Here is a 16,139-nt window from a genome sequence, read left to right as displayed (position 1 = left end):
GCGTAAAAGGAATTTAAATCCATTTCACTGAACAAAATAAGACAGTGTTAGGGTCCCATATTCCCTTTGAAATCATCATTCAGCATGAGAAGTACTTAATGCTTTTCTCAAGGCCAAATATCAATGCATGTTTTAGGCTGTCATCTTTTTTACTCTGTTCTTAGTCTTTAACAGACGTGAAATCCTTGACAAAACAAAGCTACAAATTGTCTACTATTATGTTCCTTTTCTTTTGCTTTAGATTGTCAGAGGCGCTTTTGTTTAGGGATTGGAAGGTACAGGTTTCTTAATGAATTTTTTTTTTCTTATTTTTATTTTACATCCATGTTGCAAACTCATTACACGTGCAGAGTGCTACATTCCAATATGGCTATGCCCAATCCATTGTATTCCTATTAGTCCAACTTCAAATCTAAGTAAATTTGAGGCAGCTGAACACTAAAAGTTTTTCCACATATTTAGTGATTATGAAAACTTAGTAAGACTCTGGTGTTATCCAGGAAAAGTCACTCATATAGTAATTGAAAATAGATATGTTCAAATTTCCATGTTAATAAAACAGTGGGTAAGAGATGGAGAAATACAAATTGTCTTTTTTCCTTTCATTGTTGCAGTTCTTTTTTTGGTGGCTGAAAAATTTAGGACAACCTACACTGTTAAATATATAAGAAAATGTAGTTCTTTGATCCAGTCCCTGCTTTCATAGTTCTGTCCTATCTGTTTTGACACAGGAGTACAAGACCTAGGAGTACAAAACCTACAACACCCAGGAAATAATCTTCAGTGCTGTTCAGATTTCTGGTTTTTTCTTTTTTTTTTTTTTCTTTTTCTTTTTTTTTCACAACGTTGTTTGCTTTTTTGATCACTACTTAGCACTGAGCTACCATTTTCATGGAGTTATCTATTTTAACCTCAAATTCTCAGTTACAATTAATAATAATCATCATGTATAATTAGTAATAATCAGCTCAGAGCCTATAATTTTCCATAGAGTTAAAGTTTTTCCACAGTTATAAATATTACATTACATTTATTGGTGTTGCATTTTGTTCCTATTTTTTCAACCATTATCCTAATATTTTAAATTTTTATGCAGCTTTTCTTAATCAGCCATTTTTTCTCTTTTTCTAAAAATTGTAGCATCAGTTGAAAACTTTTATCACCTGTCTTCTCATGACTTTCATAGTTCATGCATGAACATATTAAAAAGCAAAAGATCAATAACGATATTTGTGGAGTGCCATTGATATCCTTCATGTACTATAAAACAGTCTCTTTCTTTCCCCTATCTCTTCCTCTCTTTCATTTATCTGATTGCTTTGAGTGCTGTGCCAGATATATGTCCTTAAGAGCCTCTGGTAACAGGTCTTATCAATTTGCTTCTGACGTACAGGTTTACTGTATCAAGTATCCTTGTCTATCTGCATCCTACTCAAAAAGCCCAAAAGGTTTCTGAGGCATGATTTCCCTTTACAGAGGCAAAGTTGTCTTTTTCTTTAGTTTATTTCTTTCAGGTCAAGTAGTCATGTATTAGAATTATTTCTTCTTTGAAGTAAAAACAACCTGGAGTCATAGCATCTTAACAATATATGCCATCTGTTGTATACCATCCTCTTGTTCACCATGAACAAAGAACAGGTCTTTCATACTTATGTTGTTGATGTTAAAAGATCTCAGGATTCTCTTAGATGCAGCTGTTTCTTTCCTGAGTGTAAAGGTCTTCTCATGCAGTTCATCTGAACAAAATGGACACTTTATTTTTCCCAAGTTACAGATGAGATTTCCATTATTTATTCTTACAGGATCATGTGGTTCCTGTACACTAAGACCTGTTGTATAACTTTGGAAACCATGATGCTAAAAGTATTTCTAGCCCATCTGATATGCAGTGCAGTATTAAAGCTATGGCTTGTACAAAATGTTGCACTGAACCCTACAGTTGTGGTTTGAAAACCTTGCATGTACTTGCCAGGAGAATATTCCTCTTGGATGCATGCTGCTACCAGTTTATACTGAAATTTTATGTACTCTATTGAATTGCTTACTGAGCACAAAATTACAGAATTTTCAAATCATGGTCAAGTAAGGAGGGTAGCCAGCAAAACCACTACCATGGACTTCCAGAGTGCAGGGTTTGGCTAGTTCAGGACACTTGCTGGAGAGAGTCCCTTGAGAGACAGTCCCAAAGGGCAAAGGGGTCCAGGAAGGCTGGACATTGTTCAAGAAGGAAGTCATAAAGGTGCAGGAGCAGGCTGTCCTCATGTCATGAAACAAACCATCGAGGAAGACAACCAGCCTGCCTGAACAGGAAGCTTTTGCTTCAACTAGGGGAAAGAACTCTACCACCTTTGGAAGAAGGGACATGGAACTCAAGAAGAGTACAGGGATCTTGTTAAATCATGCAGAGAAAAAAAAAAATAGAAAAAATTATCCAACAACAAATATTTTACAAATTCATTAACAGCAAACAGAGAACCAGGGAAAATCTCCATCCTTTATTGGATGTGGGGGGAGAACAATAACACCAAGGATGAGGAAGAGTCTGAGATCCTTAATGCCTTCTTAGCCTCAGTATTTAGTAGTTAGACCAGTTATCCTCAGGGTATTCAGCCCCCTGAGCTACGAGACAGGGATGGACAGGATAACAACCCCACAGTAATCCAGGAGGAAGTCATTACTCACCTGCTATGGCACCTAAATCCTCACAAGTCTGTAAGGACCCACCTGAGAGAGTATTGAAGGATCTGGCAGAGGAGGTCACCAAGCCTCTCTCCATCATTTATCAGTAGTCCGGCTGACAAGGGAGGTCCAGACAAGAGGCTTGCCAATCTACAAGTAGGGCTGGGAGGAGGATCCAGTGAACTACAGGCCTGTCAGCCTGACCTCTGTACCAGGGAAGATTATGGAGCAGTTTATCTTGAAGGTACACACACAACAGATGTAGGACAGCCAGGGGACCAGGCCCAGGCAACATGGGTTCAGGAAAGCAGGTCCTGCTTGACAAAACTGATCTCCTTCTATGACCAGGAGACCCACCCAGTGGATGAGAGAAAAGCTGTGAATGTTGTCTTCCTGGACTTTATTAAAGCCTTTGACAGACTCCCATGGCATTCTCAAAAAGCTGGTGGTTCATGGCAGAGACAGGTATACTCCTCACTGTGTAAAAAATGGCTGGATGGCCAGGCCCAGAGTGTTGTGGTGAATGGAGTTAGTGGCCAGTCACAAGTCATGTTCCCTAGGGCTCAGTTTTGGGACCACTCTGTTTAACATTATCTGTATGAGGGGATTGAGTGTACCCTCAGTAAGTTTGCATATGATACTAAGTTGAGTGGGAGTGTTGATCTGCTCAAGAGTAGGAAATCTATACAGAAGGACCTGAACAGGCTGGATTGATGGGCCAATGACAATTGTAAGAGGTTTAACAAGGCCAAGTGTCAGGTCCTGCTCTTTGGTCACAACAGCCACAGGCAACAATGCAGGCTTGGAGGAAGAGAGGCTGGAAACTGCCTGTTGGAAAAGGACCTGCTAGTGCTGGTTGACAGTCAGCTGAATATGAGCCATCAGTGTGCCTACGTGGCCAAGAAGGCCAACAGCATCCTGGCTTGCATCAGAAATAGTGTGGCCAACAGGAGAAGGGAAGTGATTGTTCTGCTGTATTCAGTACTGATGAGGCCACACTTTGAGTTCTGTGTTCAGTTCTGGGTCTCTCAGTGGAAGAAGGAGATCGAGGTGCTGGTGAAGGGTCTGCAGCACAAGTCTTACAAGGAGCAGCTGAGGGAATTGTGATTGTTTAGTTTGGAGAAGAGGATACTTAGGGGGGATCTTACTGCTGTCTACAACTGGCTATGTACTGAGGTGGGGGTTGGTTTCTTCTCCCACTTAGCCAGTGGTAGAACAAGAGGAAATGGCCTCAAATTGCAGAGAGGAGGTTCAGATTGGATGTAAGGAAAGATTTCTTTACTGAAAGAGCAGTCAAGCATTGAAACAGGTTGCCCAAGGGAATGGTGGAGTCACTATCACTGGAGGCATTCAGAAAAGGTGTGGATGTGGCACTTCAGGGGCATGGTTTAGTTAACATACTGGTGTTGGGTTGATGGTTGGTCAGATGATGCGAGTTCTTTTCCAACCTTAATCATTCTATGATTCTATGAATTCTAAATGTTATTTTTAGTAGTATTGTCTTTTATTTATATACAATAAAAGTATAGTATTTGTTTTGTATTCTGTAATATTTTATTTTGGCTCTTGATAAAATAATTGCTTTTTTTCTTGTAGCTTGAAATCTTGACAAATTTGGCAAATGAAGCCAACATATCAACTCTGCTTCGAGAATTTCAGGTTTGTACAAAAGTGTATTCTTATTTTATAAAAGGCTTTCTATTGGCCAGTTGCCATTACTGGATGTTTCATCTAGGTTTTCAGTCTTAAATTTTTCATGTTAAAGTTTTCTCCAGGATAAAATGATCATGGTATGGAAATGAAACTGTCTCATATCATAATAGATAATAGAGCTTTTTACATGTGGAAAGGAGTTTCAGCATTTTGTTTCACACTGCCCTCTCTGCTGACAAAAAAAAAGGGGGGGGTGTCAGATGAGGAAAACTCAATTATTCCTCAGTTACTCCATATTCTTTAAAAGAAATTCTAGCAGCTTGGCTGATACTGTAAGTCATGAAATGATAGGGTCTGAATATTAGCAGTATTTGGCCATTAATATTTATTGCCAGACCTCACTTTTGTAAGTCGTTTTATGAAATAATTGTATGTCCAGTATCTGTATATGCATCAGCAAGATGTTCTGCCTGCATTGTGAATCAGTGTCTGTCCTTCTTTTTTTCCTCTTTGTTTATGACATCTATTTTCATTGCTTCAGTTCTGTGGCTGGATTTCTCTGAAAGGTACTGGTTCTCAGGCAGGTAGGTTATCCATAGTTTCACAGATGCTTCTGGTTAAATGAACTGAAACCTTTCTGAAGAGAAAGTTCATCAACTTCTCCAACCTTCACACAAACTAACTTCTAGTTTTGGGTAATTCCCCAGTAGCCCCAAGCTTTCTTGAAATCACGGGTTCCCATGACTGTATGTGACCAAAGCTGGCAAGCAAAACATGTTCTAGACATGACAGTGAGGTGAAAAAAGTATAATTTTGATTGTGCAATGTAGCATTCTAGGTTTAATTTATTATATAATGTATCTGTTTTATGAATATAGTATGGTAAGTCTTTGCTTGACAAGACTTAGGTATTGACTAATGACAATCCTGTTTCCTTAGACTTACGTGAAAAGCCAAGACAAACAATTTGCTGCTGCTACAATTCAGGCCATAGGCAGATGCGCAACAAACATCACCGAAGTGACTGACACGTGCCTTAATGGCCTCGTATGTTTGCTGTCCAACAGGGATGGTAAGCTGAATGTTCTCTTTGTCTTCTGAATAGCTGGTGACATCAAATCTTTTCTTAATGAGAACCACGCAGAGCAAATCACGTTACAAAGTATACGGGAATAGTGTATGGGAAGAATTTAGCTGACGTGACTGGATAAAATTGGTAATACTGGTGCCGCTTCTTGTTTGAAGCACTTCAAAAGGCTCTCATAATCATTGGGTAATTATTCTCTCATTTTTTAGTGAAACTAATTCCTTGTGACCTGTAATTACATCTTTATCTGTTTTGTCTAAAATTGCTGTAATTATTAAAGTGTGCTGTTTTACAGTATTGCTGTTATATTTTTAGTTGTATCAAAACAGTTAGCCTGTAGAGGGTGCTGAAAGCTTGGAATGTTTTTTTTGGTTTTAGTACATCAATGCTTAACTGAAAAAAACCCATACGAAATAGTTTTAGGATGCATGGCACCAAATTTAGCTTGATTTTTGTAGTCAAGCCTACTGTTATTTTAATATGGTGATACAAAATTGCAAGTCACTAAGGAATACAAAGAGCTGATGAAGTCAAACAGGATATAGCAGCACTGTAAATCAATACCTGATGATATTGTATATTTTTACCAGTTGCCCATGAGTATTGCACAGAAAAAGTCAGAGAATTGAAAGATTATTCTGTAATGTACAGCCAACACTTATATGACTAAATACTGGAATACAGGTAGAAATCATAATGTCAGGAAGGAGGTAAAGGCATAGTTTTGGGGTGGCCTAGAGTAATTAGAATTGTTCAGAGAACACAGGTGAGATCTACTCAGAGCTTTGAAAAGCAGCTTTATTCCTCTCAGTATCTTCTGAACATCTTTTTCATGGTAATCCTAAGAAGGTCGTTATTAGGGACATGAGTTTGACAGCACATATTCATCCTGTGGCGTACTGATAGAGCTTTCTCTTAGCGGTTTGTGAACTACAAGTACTCCTCTCCTAGCTCACTTTATATCAGAAATTCCTGAGAGGCCTCATTGTATAGCTTGGTAGATATAGTATATGTAACTTTACATTTCCTAGTACTCCAAAGGTAATGTGTATAGCTTGGTAGTTTTAATATATAAATCTCTTTAAATTTCCTACTCCTTCAAATTTGATGTCTCTTAATCCTTTTCTGTTTATCGTCTGTGTTACAGGATCTTATCTGCACAATGCAACTTTTATATTACATTCAGCAATGATTATATTAAAAACAGAGGCCTCAAAGCTTATTTTTAGCTCTGCTTAATTCTAATACAATCTTCCTCTAAGTCAGCAGGCTTCTTTCAGCATCTACAAACCCCCATTTTTTCGATTAAATAAAAAGATTAGTTTTCTTGACTGTAAGTAGTCTAGATGCATAAGTCTCTGTTAATGCAGCTTTCCTCCCAACTTTCAAACAAGTGTGCAAACAGTGTTTGCCATACTAGTTCTTCCATGGTTTCAACACTTGGCCAGTTGTACTGCCTTTGCATATAATGAAGGTAAATCCAGCATGTTCTAAACTCCCTGAAAGCAGATTCAGCTTTGTTTTGCGTTCACTTTTTTCTTGTTATGGGGGTCTCATTTGAGTGTGGAAGAGAGGTGACCAATCTAATTTTACCAAATCAAAACGAAGTACTGAATCATAGAATCATAGAATTGGCTGGGTTGGAAGGGACCTCAGAGATCTTTGAGTCCAACCCTTGATCCACTACTGCTGCAGTTACTAGACCATGGCACTGAGTGCCACATCCAGTCTCTTTTTAAATATCTCCATGGATGGAGAATCCACTACTTCCCTGGGCAGCCCATTCCAATGCTTGATCCCCCTCTCCATAAAGAAATTCTTTCTAATATCCAACCTAAACCTCCCCCGCCACAACTTAAGACCATGCCCTCTTGTCTTGCTGAGGGTTGCCTGGGAAAAGAGACCAACCCCCACCTGGCTACACCCTCCTTTCAGGTAGTTGTAGAGAACGATGAGGTCTCCCCTGAGCCGCCTCAACCGCAGCTCTCTCAGCCTCTCCTCATAGGGTCTGTGCTTGAGTCCCTTCACCAGCCTGGTTGCCCTCCTTTAGACCTGCTCCAGGACCTCGATATCCTTCCTGAACTGAGGGGCCCAGAACTGGACACAGTACTCGAGGTGTGGCCTCACCAGTGCTGAGTACAGGGACAGAATCACTTCCTTGGACCTGCTGGCCACACTGTTCCTGATACAGGCCAGGATGCCATTGGCCCTCTTGGCCACCTGGGCACACTGCTGGCTCATGTTCAGCTTCCTGTCAATCCAGGTCCCTCTGTGTCTGGCTGCTCTCCAACCACTCTGTGCCCATCCTGGAGCTCCCCATGGGGTTGTTGTGGCCAAAGTGCAGGACCCGGCACTTGGCCTTGTTGAACCTCATCCCGTTGGAATCAGCCCAACTCTCTCTCCAGTCTGTCTAGATCCCTCTGCAGAGCCCTCCTGCCTTTCAGCTGATCCACACTGCCTCCCAACTTGGTTTCATCTGCAAATTTGCTGATGGTGGACTCAATCCCCTCATCTAAATCATCAATGAAGATATTGAACAGAACTGGGCCCAACACTGATCCCTGGGGGACACTACTAGTGACTGGCCGCCAACTGGATGCAGCCCCATTCAGCACCACTCTCTGGGCCCGGCCCTCCAGCCAGTTCCTAATCCAGTGCAGAGAGACCCTGTCCAAGCTGTGGGCTGATTGTGTGGCAAAGCTGCCTTCTAGTTTTATGTGTTTGTTCCTGAAAGAACTTTACTGGAGATACAACCCAAAAGCCACAGTATCTTGGATGTATCTGGCACAGGAGCTGTGCTGTTAATAATTCTGGAACTTGTCTGCTTGCAGGGGGAGTGTCATTACACAAAACAGTTTCTTCATTACACAAAACAGCCAGTCAGGTCCATCTGGAATGGCTCTTATGGAGCTCTTTGAGTATCTCATTAAACTTCCTACTTTCTGTATAAGCTTCTGTGATTAGAATGGTGATTTTTTTTTTTTTTTTACCATAGTCCCCAGCTTCCCTGAGTAGGGGAGATTTCACTTTAAACAAAGCACTCATAAATAGGCAAAGAAAATTTCAAGACCAGTTCTCAACTTCCTCAGAGCCTGGTTTCTGGAAGCCATGCTGAGAGCTAAGAATTATTTTCCTTACTTATATGAAGGAAGTTAAAAAATGAATTATTTTTGCTCGTCTGTATGATACTTGGTATTTGACTGATGCATCTTTTTTAAGCAATTGCCTTGATAATTTGGACTGACCTCTTGCCCTACTATGACATAAGTAATTTTAAATGTAAAAAACAGATGGGATGATAGGAAGTCTTTGTGTCTGTCAGTGCTGCATATACTAGAGATTCTGCAGGATTTTCTCACATAGGTGTCTCTCTTTTTCTGTTGAAAGTTACAGGTTATGGATAGTAGAAGATGTAAATGCAATTGTAGGATGTATAGCTAAAACAATTTTTTCTTACCAATCTACACAAATTTCAACAAGCAAGTTGTAAAATCACTTGACTGTTAATCTGTCAGGTAACTACTACCTGTCTATTGAAATTACTGTTAGAATGACTTCAGAGAAGATCAGCTCTTTGTAGTGTGCAGTTTATATGCATTAATGTGGTTTCAGAGCTCTGTTACTTACATTATAAGGGTGAAAAAACTAACCAGGTTAAAACTTAGACTTCAGACAGTTCTGAAAAGCAGATACTTTATCTTTGTTGGGATATGAAGCTCTAATAGTTGGATTTTAATTTTAGTTTTAACCATTTGTATTATCTTCCTATAACCCAAATAATCATAGAGTAGTTTTGACTGGAAAGGGCCTTAAAGGCCGTCCAATCCACCCATCCCTGTAATGAACAGAAACATTTTCAAGTAGGTTAGGTTGCTCAGAGCCCTGTTGAACCTGGCTTTGAATGTTACCCTGTGTGGGACATCAACAGCCTCTTTGGGTAACCTGTGCCAATGTTTCTCCACAGTCATCTTCAATAATACCTTCCTTATATCTGGTCTGAATCTACCCTCTTTCACTTTAGAACCATTACCCCTTACCCTATTGCAAGAGGTCCTGCTGAAATGTTTGTCCCCATCTTTCTTATAAGCCCCCTTTAAGTACTGAAAAGCCACAGTAAGTTCTCCCTGAAATGCTCCCTTCCCAATCTGAACAACCTCAAGTCTCTAAGCCTTTCTTCATAGGAGAGGTGTTCTGTACCTCTGGTAATTTTTGTGGCTCTTGCCTGGATCTATTCCATCGGATCCATGTCTAACCTGTGCTGAGGACTCTAGCACTATATGCAGTACTCCAATCAGGGTCTCACCACAGCAGAGTAGAGGGGCAGAATCACTTACAGTGACCTTGTGGTCATGCTGCTTCTCATTCAGCCCAGGACAGAGTTGGCTTTCTGGGCTGCAAGTGCACATTGCTGGCTTATGTCCAGTTTTCTGTCTAGCAGTAGTCCCATATCCTTCTCCCCAGAGCTGCTTTCAATCCCTTCATCCCCCAGACTCTATTGGTTGGACTTTTTGAACTTCTAGACCTTGTCCAGGTCCCTCTTGGGTAGGATCCCCATACCTTAGACATGTCAACTTGTCAACTGCACCACTCAGCTTGGTGTTGTCTGCAAATGCACTGAAGCTGCGCTTGATCAATTGTGCACTTTGATCTTACTATGAGATTCAGTTCATATACTTAATCCAAAAACAGTCAATGCAGTTATGCAGTTTTGCTGCTTTTAGAAATAGCGATTATGCAAACTATAGAATGTGTATAGTCTTCGGTTTCATGTTGTAGTTTCTGCAGGTTAATATAAGCAGAAGAAAAAATGACTATCAGTGATAATAAATGTAGTATTTAAAAATGCAGCTTTTGATTATTCTTTGGTAAGAGTCCTTGCTAAAGCCTTTCCTTGATTTCTGTTATACTGTGGCCAAGTTCTCCATTATGAAGAAATCTGTAAGTTAGTCCCCAGAAGTTACTGTCCACTATGTTGTTAATTTTTTATATACAACATTATTTGGCAGAAATGAAAATGGTGTGATGGAATACATTTTAGATTTTTGTGTTATCATGCTCCAGGATATTCAGAGATTAACTTACTCAGAGTAGTCATTTCCACGTTTCCTAAAATTGTTTGAAGAAAAACAGCTTTGAGCATTACATCTTCTAGATGAAAGGTTTTTACTATGATTTGTGAAAATTATACCTCTTGTAGTCTCCTATATTGATAAAGACATTCGTCAATAGATCTTTTCAAATATTTACTTTAAAAATTTGATTCCCTTTTTATTGTCCCTTTAAATTGCATTGTATGCAATTATCCTTATAATTCCAGCAGTTACATTTTTAGGTAACTGTTAACTAAAGTTAGGTAACTTAGGTAACTGCTCATCCAGAATGCCAATTTGATCTCCTTTTGGTGGCTTTTTTTTGGCTTTGAACTAAATGTGTGTCTTTTATTCCATATTCATTTTAACGATTCTTTGTGAACAAAGCAATACTCAAAGAGCTTCTCTTCATTTTGGACTGTGTCGGTCCTTATTTTAACACAAATTTGTTTTGCTTCTGTTTGTGCTTTCTTCTTTGGTATCTAAATTGTGTAAAGGAACCATACTAGCTTGCTTACTTAAAATTGTGGCTCAGTTCTTAAAATTTGTTCCCAAAGACTGCATCAAAGTAGATGTTTTATCTATTGCACTGCATTTTGTCACTGTAAATTCTACGTTTGCAACAATTGTTTTTAACAATTACTTCATGTCCACACAGTTTTTTTGTTTCGATTTTATTTTGTTAAGCCATTCTCCTTCATAAGTAATATGATAAAACATTCAACAATGAAGGTTATAATTAAAATGTTGCCCACTCTAACTATTCCAAACTGTAATTTTAAGATTTTTAGAATTGTCTTTTTATTTTAATATCTAGCAAAATACAATTGAAATTGAATTGATCTCAAGATTTGAAGATATGTGAAGTAGACGTGTTAACGTTGCTTCAAGTGATTAATGTGGAAAAATGACTGACACATCTTGTCAAATAAAGGATGTCACAAAAAGTTGCAAGCTAAAATCCTAGCATTTCAGACGCTTATGGCATAATGATGCATACTTAGCTTTTGAAAAGTCTTTCTCCACAAGGAAGTTTGCATTCTAAAAAGAAAATAAAATTATTAAAAAATTTAGAGCTATCTTCTCCATGGTGTTGTTACTATTGCTGAATGAATGATCTGTGTGCCAGATCAACTCTTGAAATGTAGTAATATCTCTGTGATGCTTAACAAACAGTAGCATTGTTTCTTTGTTTTAAACATTTGATAGTTTAGGAGAAATAGTTAACTCCTTTTTTGTAGCATAACCTAAAATTAGGACTATGTTGAAACTGTGTAAAATTCTTAGTTTTGGTTTCAGCTTACTGTATATGATTTTCCTTCATCTTTCCTTACAGCATGAGTTTACTCTTGCATAGAAATTTACCTCTGCACTGACAGACTTTTTCAGCTTTCATACAAGTTCATCAGGCTGCGAATGTTACTTGTTTTAGCATTTAAGCACTCCAGTGCATGATTTAGGCATAAAACTCACAACAGCCTGCAATTTAGAAGCCTCATTTGAATGTACTAGAGATTAGGATACAGACTTGAGAGAGACCATTTAAAAGGTGAAAAAGTGCAAAAGAAATTTGTAGATATTTCTTGTTTATGAATCAGGTGTTACTTATAATGTTGTGTATTTCCCTGAAAATTAAACAAGCATTTGTGTTCTTAATGCAGGCAGCAAATTGCTTATGAATATACATAATTTCAATGAAAACCAGATGTTTTTCATGTTATTCCTTAATTTAAAAAGAAAAATACAAAGTGCAACTTTGCTAAAAGGCAATTTTAAAAAAATATGTAATAGGTTAATATTTTTAAATTTAGAATATTTCTGTTCTCTTTTTGCCACTTGTAACTTGATTCTGCAAGCAGAACTTGTATTTAGTAGTTTACATCTTTGTTACAAAGTAACTAGAATTCAGTTCTGCAAAGCATACTTCGAAAGCTGATAACATCTTTTACAATCAATTATTTGTGTATTTTCTTTTTGCATAAATGCTTTTTATATTAATAATTTGTTTTTTCTTAAACAGAAATTGTAGTTGCTGAAAGTGTCGTAGTCATTAAGAAACTTCTGCAAAGCCAGCCTGCACACCATGGTGAAATTATTAAGCATATGGCCAAACTTCTGGATAACATTACAGTGAGTATTTGTGCATACAGTGTGTTATTTTATTTGTATTATTTTTCTTGTTGTCAGTATAAAATTCACACCATCTTATTTGAATTTGGAACATAAATAGAAATAAATGTATTAGGGAAATACAATATTAATTTATTTTTTTTACATAAATTATAATTTTTTCTGATGTTAAGGAAGAGGAAATAGAAGTTGTCAGATGTGACCAATTTGTGCTTTAGATCTGGGAATCTATTTTGAAGAGATACCTGAAAATACTGAGCATCACTAGTACCATTAGGCCAAGATAAATAATAGGTTTAGAATGTGGAGTGGGTAAGTTGAAATAAAAATAAAGGCAAAGCAGCTTATATTTTTCAGTGTGTTATATTACTGATCTGGAATCGAGTTTTTTATTCTAAATATTTTTCCTGTCCTCAAGTCATCTGACCTTTATGTTAACAAAAAAACTGTTGGGAGTGTGTTGCACTGTGTCTTGATGTTGGGTTTTTATCTTCTGGGTATTTACGATTCTGTGGCATTTAACAGTAAAATTTGCATTATTGTCTGTTATCTATCCTTAGATTAAATTGACATTTAGCTATGTCAATATTTACTTCCCAAATTCTTCTCACAGTCCAAGTTATTGATAAAACATTTAGTGATCTATCATAAATTATAGTGTAGGGCTGAAGACCCATTAACTACCTATTGCATCACATCCCAAAGGTGACAGAATTTGATCTGTCAATAATTATTTTTCTGTAGATGCTATGAATAGATCTGTTCAGTTTCATATAATTACACATTTATTGATGATGGAACAGTAAGTATTTTCTAAGTCACTGATCCTTCTGTTTACATAGTTGAATTTGGCAAAGTTTGGAACATTAAAAGAAAAAGGAAATGTGGTCTTCTCAAATCATGCCTTCTGAAAAGATTAAGCAAATTAATCTGTGGCTACTAAATGCATGAACATCAGCATGTTCAAACTTCATAACCTCTATCTACTGGCTTATATTAAGAGTCAAAAGAGGCTGTCCAAGATACTGCTAATTACATCTAAAATAAGTATTTGCCAATTCGTAATAATCACCTAGTTTTCAGGAAATTTGTGCAATATTTGAATTGATAATTACAATCTCCTAAATTGTGTATAACCTCATTATACCTGTCTTCAGGCACTTTGCCAATGAGTTTATCTCATTTCCATATAATGTACAAGAGAATTATTTTCTGAATATTATATTTAACACTTAAAAGTTTTTTAGCTATTTTATACAATTAATTCTTCCATATAATTATTTCAAGTTTTAAATGCAGCATTTATTTGTTTTAATATTTTTCAATTTGAGGATAGAGCATTTGTAGGAATAAACTAAGAGTCAAAATCTGAATATGGATCATGCTTCTTAAATAAGAAGAAAGCAGTGAAAATACACTGCATAGGCTCTCCAAGATGACTGTTCTACATCTTCTTTTAAATTATTTAATAACAGCTTCCAGAAATTTATCTTCCTTGGTATGTTTAGGACTTAGGATTAAAGAATAAATTTGAAAGAACTTTGTATTTATAATATGAATAATGTATCATTATCCTGAAATAACTCGCACCTGTTATGTTTGAAAATAGATGTATTACTTTACAGAATCAAGAAACAGTTTGGGCTGGAAGGTACCTTTAAAGATCTTTGTCCAGCCCTTTCAGACACTTCTGAAAAGTCTGTGTATTTTTACACATTGAAAAAGGTGATGTCTGCATTATATAATTACTGAAGGTCTGAGTTTGTGATTTTGAAATTTAATAAAGCATTATTGGAATTCCTGAGATCTTCTCATGTATTTAAGTATTGGTCTTACTGTGACTAGATTGGCTGCTGATTAACATAACACAGTTGTCTTGTTATTTGTCTCCTCTAAGACATAGACACAGAAATTCCTGACCCTTACTACATTTACATATAATATACAAACGTACACACACTCTTTTGTACAAACATATTTTGCACAATTATTTTCCTGACCTTTTCTGCTAGGGAAGGTATTTCTGGGTTCATTTTTACACTGGATTGAAATGTAAGGAACCTACCCTACTCCTCTAAATCAGCAAAACATTGTCATTAAAGACGTCTTGCATTTGAACAAAGGAGAAACAACTGAGCTATATGGTCTTGAATGAACTTGGAGGTAACCGGAGGGGGGGGAGTTGTGGGCAAAGAAGTTATTTGGTGCTATTTAGAGTTGAAATTAATTCAACAAACCACAAGCATGAACAGAATTTAATGCAATTAAATAGCAAAGCACTCAGGGTAAAAATAAAATTTCTGATTGCTCTGTCATGATTTTAATTTAGGTAAACAGTAAACACTTTACCACTGAAATAAACAAAATCTATGTCAGCTGGATGGAATGAATATTTGGGTTGGTGCCTGAATGCATTTCATCATTAACATTACAAATTTCACTTCTGTTAGCTTACATAAAACAAAATTTAAAGAAAACCTGTGCACATATGAGAGGTGGTATCATCAGTGGCGATCTTTTTTTAAATGAATTTTATGTGTAGAGGTTCAAGTAATGGTAGTGTTCTTTAAAGTCTACCATTTGAAAACAAAAGCAGCACTTTTATTTTTGTTCTTTCCTGTGTACTTTTCTTTCTTGCTGCCAGCCTGACATTTAACATAATTCCATCCCTCTTTTCGTTCCGGATTCCAGGTAAAATTAAAAAAATTACTAGCTATCCAAATTTTCTTCTGGATGCAGACAGTTAGACTTCACTTGCGATTCGAATATCTCTTTGGTTTGTAACAAATGTGATAACCAGGAATTGATGACCTAAAGCCATAAGGCTAGAGCTGAGCTACAATAGTTGTTTATTGTGCTTCATAGGGTGGTCTGGAAAGTCTTTATGATGTGTTTCTTCAACTTTTATAAGTAACAGGAATCTTACTTTGAAGGGAGAGGATCTAGCTGGTTAGTAATTTTTAACCATTTATTTCTTTACCTACAGGTAATTAGTTAAAATTGCACTAGAAGCTGCCTCCTGGTAAAAAGCATGCTTAGCCACTTTTTTTGGGACATTTAGAATAAAAAACATTACACAAAAAAATTTGCAGTCCTGTTTTCTTCAGAGAATAATAAAGAGCAGGATTGAATAATGAAAATATTATGTCCTGCATTTTTTTCAGTTCAGGGTCTCTACTTAAACTATACTGAAAAAGGCAATGAAGGTCTAGAAGTGGTTTCATTTCTTCCTTCTTTTTTTTGTGCCCTGGAAACCACAGCTGGAGTATAATCACTTGATATTACATAAATGAGGATTGGAAATATTAACAACTTACAGGAAAAAAGTCTGAACTTGTTGAGATGTTGCCATCAAATGAATCCAGTGATGCAGAAATTTTGGGTTAATCCATTCAACACACACTTTCCATTAAAATGTCTTCCATTCAAGGCTTGATTCAGGAAGTATCTGATCTGTATTGCACAATAATAATTGCAGTATTTCTTACTGCACAAAATTG

At 37.0% G+C, this 16,139-nt stretch overlaps 1 protein-coding gene across 2 annotated transcripts in view; it reads left to right on the top strand.

The window, feature by feature from the left end:
- AP3B1 (adaptor related protein complex 3 subunit beta 1) overlaps positions 1 to 16,139 on the top strand; it is a 158,222-nt gene that overhangs the window by 72,910 nt on the left and 69,173 nt on the right. For both annotated transcript variants that reach the window (XM_030467696.1, XM_030467697.1), the window contains exons 12-14: positions 4,276 to 4,338; positions 5,272 to 5,404; positions 12,530 to 12,639. In XM_030467696.1, the coding sequence (XP_030323556.1) occupies positions 4,276 to 4,338; positions 5,272 to 5,404; positions 12,530 to 12,639 (306 nt within the window). The remainder of the gene's footprint in view (positions 1 to 4,275; positions 4,339 to 5,271; positions 5,405 to 12,529; positions 12,640 to 16,139) is intronic.

The sequence above is a fragment of the Calypte anna genome, chromosome Z (assembly GCF_003957555.1).
Source record: "Calypte anna isolate BGI_N300 chromosome Z, bCalAnn1_v1.p, whole genome shotgun sequence".
In the NCBI taxonomy this organism is placed as follows: Eukaryota; Metazoa; Chordata; class Aves; order Apodiformes; family Trochilidae; genus Calypte; species Calypte anna.
Note: the sequence above shows the minus strand (reverse complement) of the source record. Positions and strands in the feature narration are given on the sequence as shown.